At 49.8% G+C, this 7,944-nt stretch overlaps 2 protein-coding genes across 5 annotated transcripts; both read right to left on the bottom strand.

Annotated features, from left to right (window-relative positions):
• On the bottom strand, positions 1 to 2,562 carry LOC101785180 (esterase OVCA2-like). Of its 4 annotated transcripts, none has more exons than XM_004975727.2 (7): positions 1,927 to 2,562; positions 1,741 to 1,854; positions 1,596 to 1,637; positions 1,327 to 1,456; positions 1,216 to 1,221; positions 922 to 1,023; positions 1 to 603 (listed from the first exon to the last, which is right to left on the bottom strand). In XM_004975727.2, exons 1-7 carry the CDS (start codon positions 2,353 to 2,355, stop codon positions 479 to 481), a joined length of 948 nt encoding a protein of 315 aa, XP_004975784.1. In that variant the 5' UTR covers positions 2,356 to 2,562; the 3' UTR covers positions 1 to 478. The 4 variants fall into 4 exon arrangements, with proteins under 4 accessions (XP_004975784.1, XP_004975782.1, XP_012702768.1 ...); XM_004975725.2 differs by having other exon boundaries at positions 1,327 to 1,480; positions 1,927 to 2,558; XM_012847314.2 differs by lacking the exon at positions 1,216 to 1,221 and having other exon boundaries at positions 1,927 to 2,556.
• Positions 2,563 to 3,956: 1,394 nt separating this feature from the next.
• Positions 3,957 to 6,232, bottom strand: LOC101784785 (dihydrofolate reductase). The gene is made up of 6 exons (XM_004975724.3): positions 5,829 to 6,232; positions 5,518 to 5,616; positions 5,374 to 5,415; positions 5,118 to 5,247; positions 4,459 to 4,560; positions 3,957 to 4,230 (listed from the first exon to the last, which is right to left on the bottom strand). The coding sequence occupies exons 1-6, from the start codon at positions 6,075 to 6,077 to the stop codon at positions 4,127 to 4,129; spliced, it is 726 nt and encodes a 241-aa protein (XP_004975781.1). The 5' UTR covers positions 6,078 to 6,232; the 3' UTR covers positions 3,957 to 4,126.
• Between the last annotated feature and the right edge of the window lie 1,712 nt (positions 6,233 to 7,944).

Below are 7,944 nucleotides of genomic sequence, written 5' to 3'. Positions count from 1 at the left end.
TATCGATTGAAATCAGTTGACTCTATAGCACACCCCTCTCGATTATGCAACCATTCATTGAGTCCATGTCCAATACCCAAATCGGCGGCTTTTGCAAGAGGTTTTAGCAGTGGCATTGTTTTCTTTCTTTTTTCTCGGTTACACAAGCACCACCAGGTACACATCACACTCGCAACATCACACCTACTAGGCACACATGACACGTGCTCATCACATCTAGCAAGTCATGTAACATGTGCAGCACACGTTTTCAACACCGATGAACACACTCGTTCTTGTGCGCGCGCTTGTGTAAATATATGGGTATTTTGCCAAAGTGGCAATGATTTTGGTCCATTTTAGATGATCAATGAAACAGGATGGATGGTTCTTGATATGAAGGAGTTAGGTAAGGGAAAGTTCCTAGATATGACACTCAACGTCTTACCAAACTCTCTGGATTTGAATTTCTTTAGAACATGTCAATTCTGTGCATTTTCTAAACTTCAGATATTTGAGCCTCCGAATTTGAGACCATGATCTTAGTATCGGTCGATGAATGTTCCCATATTCCCCTCTCAATCTTGTCTAGGAAGGTGAGCATAGTTTGGAGGCCCTTCTCATCTGAGAGTTACAAGCACATAGAGATTCATTAAAAAGTAAAATAATATAGGTTGTAATAAATCAAGTACTCTTTTGTAAGTTGCATGTCTTGTTAATTGCTAGCTGGTAGTTGTGTACAACAAAAATGGTTTGCTTGGTTGCATCATTTGCTTGAGAAAAATCGCTTCATACATCGAGTCTACTCATTCACAGACGTATTTACTCTTTACTACTGAGATTGTCATGTGTGTGCTTAGACCTTCTGTTTAATGAAATACGCGCCAAGCTGAAACATTGTCTAAATTTCTTATAAGGTAGGAGAAAGTAATCTGATCTCACCAAGATTAGGTATAGTATGGCCGCAGGGATGACGTATAACAAGTGGATCCGCAAATGCTTCTACAAGCTCTTCACTGTGAACCTTCACAAAGTCATCGTCACCTGCACAATAGTATTCCGTATGTCAAAAGAGAGCACGTTTGGAACTTGGGAGTATGACTTTTGCATGAAAGGAGTTGAAACCCCAGCAGAAAATAATGACGACTGAAGAAGTTCAGGCGTTCGAAACTATTTTTTGTTTCCCCTATCGCCATTGATTTAATAAACAACGCTAGCAGGAAAATGGACACTCACCGCACACTGAAGTCGACCGACAAAAATTGTACGGACAAGAGACAACCAAGAATTAGTAGGTCTGTGGTCTTCTATAGACAGAGAGAGTATGAAGAAGTATGAAGGATTTACCAATGAAGTGAAGCGACGGGCACATGATCTTGCTGTTGAACGCCCTTGCGGCGGCCACCGGAGCCTGGATCTTCCCCCCGGATATAACTATCACGCACTTCACCTTAGCAACCCCAGTGAAGGCCAACCCCTGCCGGAAAACGCAGAGACGAGTCTGCAAAATCAAGCTGCGACTGTAGCAACCGTGACAAGCAACAGACATCGCACAGCCCGCTGAATATTTTGCTCATTTTACCACACCTGGCACCAAACGCCACAACTCATTTTACCTGTTCCTGGAGCCCTGCAAGCACTGCAGATACGACGGCGCCCTGGTAAGAATTTGGCATCCACCACGGTCATTTACCCATCAATGGCGGAGGAGTGATCATGCACCGTGCACGGGGAATTACTAACGGGAAGGTAATCAAACACCTGGGAGAATCCTAGCAGCCCGTCGAACGGCCCTTGTCTGATCATCAGCTCCTCGACGTAGGAGAAGCACCTGTCCAAGTTCCTGCACTTGATGGGATCCTGTCCCCCCGAGATCTGAAGCAGCGGAGAGGAAACTTGTCAGCAGCCAGCGTTGCTACTTGCTGGTCAATGCGATGGGGAACGGACCTCGCCGGCGAACTGGAACCACTCGTAGTAGGGCGGGTCGAAGATGCCATCGACGTCGGACTTGCCCTCGGCGGGGAAGGGCGCGTCGGCGAAGACGAGGTCGAGGCGCGCCGTGACGTCGGCGGGCCATCTCCCCACCACCTGCTTGCGCAAGATCTCGGCGCTGGTCCGGAACCCGTGCAAGCACAGGAACCGCGGCCGCCGCCGCCCCGCTAGCGCCGCCTCCCCCTCGCTGCCGGCGTTCCGAAGCCGCAGGCCGCGGCGCGGCCGGCGATCGCGCTGGTGGGGGGAGGGCGCGGCGGCGTAGGCTGGTAGGTGGCAGGGGAGCGCTGCCCAAGAAACGGAAGCTGGTGGCGCCGCGGCGGAGGGTGCGAGCTGCCGCGGCCGCAGCCGCGGGCATCTCGCTGGAGGAGTACGGATCAAATCCATGGGGAGCAAGGACAGAAAGGGGGGCGTGGGACTCCGGGGGGCGTGCCACTGTTTTGTTCTGAAGATCACGGGAGGATCAGCCAACCATAGCCATGATTGGGGTGCGGATGCCTTCGTGACTTCTGTCGCGTCTTGTTTTAAGCTGGCCAGCCGGCGAGGAGACAAGTGCCGCCTGCCGAGATTAACGATTGTGGAGCACGGATCCAACCAATGAACCAATCTTATACAGAGGGAAAATGACTGATCTAGCGTACTGACGTGGCTGTTGCAGTTTATCTGCAAGTTGATCAACCATGCCCCGCACAGATTCAGCAGGGCTGTCTGAGCTTTCTTCACAAAAAAGGAAGAAGAAGAAGAATTTGCAGATGAGTTGTTGTACAGGTTTTATTTCTATGCAAGTAGCTGGTTCGTTTGAATGGCCTCAAATAATTCGTGGGAGTGGTATACTCTGCGCTCCACAGTTTTTGATGAACTTTAACGTGAGCTTAACCCTCGTTTCAATTGTGAGCAACTCCAAGAGGCCGCTAATCTTACCCCCAATATTTTTTTTAGGGAAAAAGGAGAAAAAACGAACTCCAACAGTCCACCCAAACCTTCCCCAATTTTTTAGCAACGCTAAAAAACAGCCTACCACCGCGTATATTTTAGCGTTGGCATTCCTCCTCCAATCCTGATTCCCGCACACTCGCGCGTCCCTTCCGATGGGCCCAATACGATGACGTGGCCTGTTTTAAAATATTGGGGGCTATTTATTAGCGATCTGTTGTGGATTGATATGTTTTTAGGGGAAATTTTTTTTTAAAGAACCCCCAATACATAGTTTTGGGGAAGAATTTTTTAGAGTACTCTTGGAGTTGCTCGGGCGTCATTGTGTTTTAGGGCTGCTAAAATGCACCCCGGACATTTCTCACCGTTCCGGCACGCGGGGTTTTTTTTTTCAGAACACCAGTCAGCTTCTCCTTTTTCTTCTCCAAGGTTATGGGGTTGTTAATCAAAGACGTTTGTTTTAGATTCAAAGGCCTAGATGGACCTTTCTGTTTTTGCTTGAAGTGATATTCTTTTCTCCAGTACCTAAACACTGAGATAATTTTTTCCTGTCACTTCTAATTTTCAATCGTGTGTGTTACTTAATTCCCCATGTCGAACTAATTTCTTTTTTATTTGGACATGAAAACGAACGCATTCCCCCCACCAACCCAATTGCATTCGTCTCAAACAGGACCGAGGGATTTTAAATTCCACTGCATGCATCTCTGGCTGGCCAGTGCACAGTTGCTCTATTAAAAATCCAGCAAATAGGATTATTGGAGTAGTTTTTGTTTGGGATAGCACACTCTATATGTCTGCGAACTATATATTTTTCTGTCCATATGCACGGAAGCCAAGTTAGTCAAATTGGCCTAAACTTTGTACAGGCCTGAGCAAACTACAGCGATGTAGCATTTCAATGTGTGATATGCGCTAGCTCCGTGTCATGAACCTGTGGATCAGATATTACCCCTCCATTCCACTGTGCACCTCCATTCCACTGTGCATATCTAGTCTATATATAGATGTATAATAATACCTATAAATCTAAAAAAAGATAAAACAGCCTGCAGTTCGAAACGGAGGGAGTATTCAGCAAATTGAAGTGAATAGAAGATACAAAATGATTATTCTTCATTTAGGTACAGAATAGTCGTGCCTCAAAATAACGAGGCTACAGTTGTATGTTTATTTCTACAATACTAGTATCATGAGTATTCAGATGCTAATAACCTACGTCCTATCACAAGCACACTTCTTTTTCGTCAACATCGGTGGACGCATGCTCAGATGTCTCCTTCTCAATCTTCTCAAGGAAACGGAGCATGACTTGAAGGCTCTTGTCATCTGCGCGACAAAGAACAGTCATACATTGTGGTTAGTTTGGTGGTCAGGCGCCGTTAATATTTCGGCAAAAACATTAACTGCTACTGGAAGACTCGGTTAGTAAAGGTCTGTTCCACATCCACGCAAAATCAAAGGGTGCTGAACCCTGGATTAGACTGAATGAAGAAGAGAAATTTGGTTCGGTTGAAAAGCATTAGCACCGAAAATTGGAAAGGCGTAGGAGCTTACCGAGCCTTGGAACTGTGTGGCCCTTTGGGTGACGGATGACGAACGGGTCGACGCATGATTCTATGAGCTTCTCACCATGGGTTTTCAGGAAGTCGTTGTCACCTGCACAGAGCATGGAAACGTGTTCAGTCTTCACTGCTGCTTGTGCTTCATTGTATACTAACCACCGGTTCACCTATAATACATCTACCAAATTAAATAATAATGATGAACTGAAAAGACTTCTAGAATTGGACCATGTGCATCTAAAGTTTAGCACGACAGCACTAGTTTAAATGCATGATGGAACGTCAAGGGGTATGGCAACCATTACTTTGTGGACGAGAAAAATAATCTCGACAATGGATGCAAAAGCGGGCATACTCGTTAGTTTCTTATTCACGCATTATTCTCTCTTTCTAGAGGAATTTTTATGCAGCGTATCGCCTACATGACTAGACAAGAAGACGCCGGTCTAAACATAAAGCCAAAGCAATAGCAGAATGCAAATATGCAATGCCGTCTCCATCAATTAAGCTGACATGCCGGCAAGAGCAAAAAGATGCGGAAACGGCAGCACGCAACGACGTCCCTACCAAAGCAACAACGCTTTGGACGCAACCAAGCAACAAACTAGCATAGCAATGGAAATGGAATGACGCGCCAAGTCATTCGGTTACCGATGAAGTGAAGCGAGGTGCACGCGATCTTGTTGGCGTACGCCTTCTCGGCCACAGTCGGCGACAGGAACTTGGCGCCGCCGATGATGATCAGGTACTTGATCTTGGGAACTCTAGTCAGGGCCAGCCCCTGCCATGAAAAAGAGCACAAAGCAGGCGATATGGTTAGTGAAAGATGCAAGCACTAAGAACTAGCAGCAGAGCTTAACATGCTCTGCTTTGAAGTATATATAGCATATATGAACCGTGAACTCACTTGTTCTTGGAGCCCGGGAAGCGCCGCGGAAAGAATGGCACCCTGGTATCAACATCATGATTCACAAACGTTAATCGCGAACCTTGTTAATCAGTACAGTATTTGAAGGAGAAGTGGTCCCAATTCTCAAACTGAGCTTCGTACCTGGGAGAAACCCATCAATCCGTCGAAGGGGCCATCCTTGATCATGAGCTCCTCGATGTAGGCGAGGCACTTGTCGAAATTCTTGTACTCTGTAAACTCCTGTTTCAATAAGCAGAGATCGGTGATGAGCACATGGACAAGCTGACCAATCTCAGATCCACACAAATAACGGCACGCGCATGAAAAGGATTACAAAGAAAAGGACGGACCCAACCATAAATTTAATTTGACGAGTTATAATCGGGGAAGGATCGGATTCGGATCAGAGGAGGGGATGGGAGAGGAGCAATGGCCGGGCGCGCGGGGCGGACCTTGTCGAACTGGAACCACTCGTAGTAGGGCGGGTCGAAGATGCCGTCGACGTCGGACTTGCCCTCGGCGGGGAAGGGCGCGTCGGCGAAGACGAGGTCGAGGCGCGCCGTGACGTCGGCGGGCCACTTGCCCACCACCTGCTTGCGCATGATCTCGGCGCTGGTGCGGAACCCGTGCAGGCACAGGAACCGCGGCCGCCTACCCCGCGCCTCCGGCTGCCGCCGATCCTCGCCGCCGAGGCTGCCCATCGTCCGCGGGTCCGGCCGGGCGCCGAGCGAGCCCGTGGATCAGGAGAGGAGACGAGGGGTGTGTGCGGGCGCGCCTGGTCGGGGGCTCCTCGATCGCCGGTGGTGTGTCGAGGGGGGTCGAGGGCTCGAGGCGGCCGGCTGGCTGTGGCCGGCAGGCCGCGGCGTGGGGCGGGGTATATATGATGGTTCGATCCCGCGGCGTGGTGGGGCCGGGCGGGCGACCGCCCGTTTTGGGCGTGCAGGTGGGGCGTGGGCCGCGTGCGCCCCACGTCCGCTGCTGTTGCCTGTCCGGCCTGTCTACTGGCTGGCCGGAGCGCCCGTGTCGTGGCGCCTGCGGGAACCGCGTGGTCGGGAACCAAGGTCAGGTCCGCGGTGGGCACGAGCGCTCCAGCCTCGCGTTGCCGAGGTACGCGATGACGTCCGCCCCGATGCGCCGTGCGGCGGTGGTTCGCACCGCACGTGGGGTTGGGGTGGGGGCAGGTGGATCGGACGGCTCACGGCTGGTTGGGTTTTGATGCGGGTAGGTGCGGTGCAGGTACGCGTAAACATCGGGAGTAACAGTGTAGTGTACTCTGCGGGTTGCTGTTGCTACGTGGAATAGTCGTCGAACGGTTCAGGATCGGATGGCCTGTGTTGCTTGTGTGCGTGTGTGGTATCGGGCTAGTAATGTTGTCGGTGTCTCATTCTCTGGGCGTCAAGAAGTTCTACTAATGACTACTACGAAAAGAAGAAGAAAAAAATGAGCTGTCAAAAGGAGTCGTCGTAGCTGCGACCTGTGGCTAGGAGGAGGGATCGTGATCGTTGACGATCGACAGTTGTTTGGTTTGGTTTGGTGCGAGTAGTTGACGGACAATCGGACACGGTGTTCGTTTGGTTGTTTGCTCCGGGCCAGGCCTGGCCGAGGTCGGACCCACACCACTCGTTTTGCGTCGGATTCTTCTCGACCTGAATTGTGCGTTTCCAGGCGGCGCGAAAGGAGGTCAGAGAACGGTAGCGCGTGCTGCTGTCAAGGAGGGACGGACCCCCGGTCGCAACTCGGTGACGGTTACTCGCAACCGGTACGGCTAGCCTTGGCAGCGGTCGTAGTGAGCCGTGACGCGACCCCGGGCTCCTATCTTTTCTGCCGTCCATATGTGTAGCTTGGAACAACGGATTTGCGGCACGTTTTGCGCACGGAACGAGAGTAGAGGGTGCCTGCTCGCTCTGGTGCTTTGTTGGGACTCGTGTACATGCATGCGGACCCACGGCCAGCATTTTTAACTCCACGTGCATCGGTAGCAGTGCCGGCCGCCTCGAACATGAGTACATGCAAACCGATTTGCATCAGACACACTACACATTTTTCTTTAGATTTTGGAGAAAGCTGCATGTACTTATACTACAAAGTATGTGTATCATAGGAAACTTATTTATTAATCTTTTTATAAGATGCATGCATTTATCTTCATGTGCTGTTGCAAGACTAAAACTTGAATGGAAATGAACCTTTTTTAGAAAATCTTGCAATGGTAATCTTCAAAATGGGATGCACAACATACTTTTATTGTGCATCTGCCTAACGTGATCTCTGGAATATGTGCATCACCATTTATGAAATAATTTGAAGTATTTTTAGTGTAAAAGACGTAGAGGGGATGAGAAAACACATTACGAAACAAATCAACTTTTTTTAATGCTGGATGATGACGCAGTATTAGATGCTACGAGGGCCCACACGAACGCACCTGTGCCTGGTCATCCATTTCCCTCGAGGGCCGGCCGCACACGCAGGGACAGAGAGGGAGAGCGTGCGGGTCCCGCGTGCGGATGACGATGCATCGTGATCTGTGCGTCCTGAGCCGGTAAGAAAAATCGAATAGGAAGATGG

This window comes from Setaria italica, chromosome VII (assembly GCF_000263155.2).
Source record: "Setaria italica strain Yugu1 chromosome VII, Setaria_italica_v2.0, whole genome shotgun sequence".
NCBI classification, from domain to species: domain Eukaryota; kingdom Viridiplantae; phylum Streptophyta; class Magnoliopsida; order Poales; family Poaceae; genus Setaria; species Setaria italica.
Note: the sequence above shows the minus strand (reverse complement) of the source record. Positions and strands in the feature narration are given on the sequence as shown.

Coding starts and splice junctions, on each gene's coding strand:
- LOC101785180 (XM_004975725.2), bottom strand. CDS start 2,355: ATGGATTTGATCCGTACTCCTCCAGCGAGATGCCCGCGGCTGCGGCCG. Junction 1,855..1,926: donor GGTTCCAGTTCGCCGGCGAG/GTCCGTTCCCCA, acceptor CCGCTGCTTCAG/ATCTCGGGGGGACAGGATCC. Junction 604..921: donor CCATACTATACCTAATCTTG/GTGAGATCAGAT, acceptor TGTAACTCTCAG/ATGAGAAGGGCCTCCAAACT.
- LOC101784785 (XM_004975724.3), bottom strand. CDS start 6,077: ATGGGCAGCCTCGGCGGCGAGGATCGGCGGCAGCCGGAGGCGCGGGGT. Junction 5,617..5,828: donor AGTGGTTCCAGTTCGACAAG/GTCCGCCCCGCG, acceptor TTATTGAAACAG/GAGTTTACAGAGTACAAGAA. Junction 4,561..5,117: donor CACCTCGCTTCACTTCATCG/GTAACCGAATGA, acceptor TGCTCTGTGCAG/GTGACAACGACTTCCTGAAA.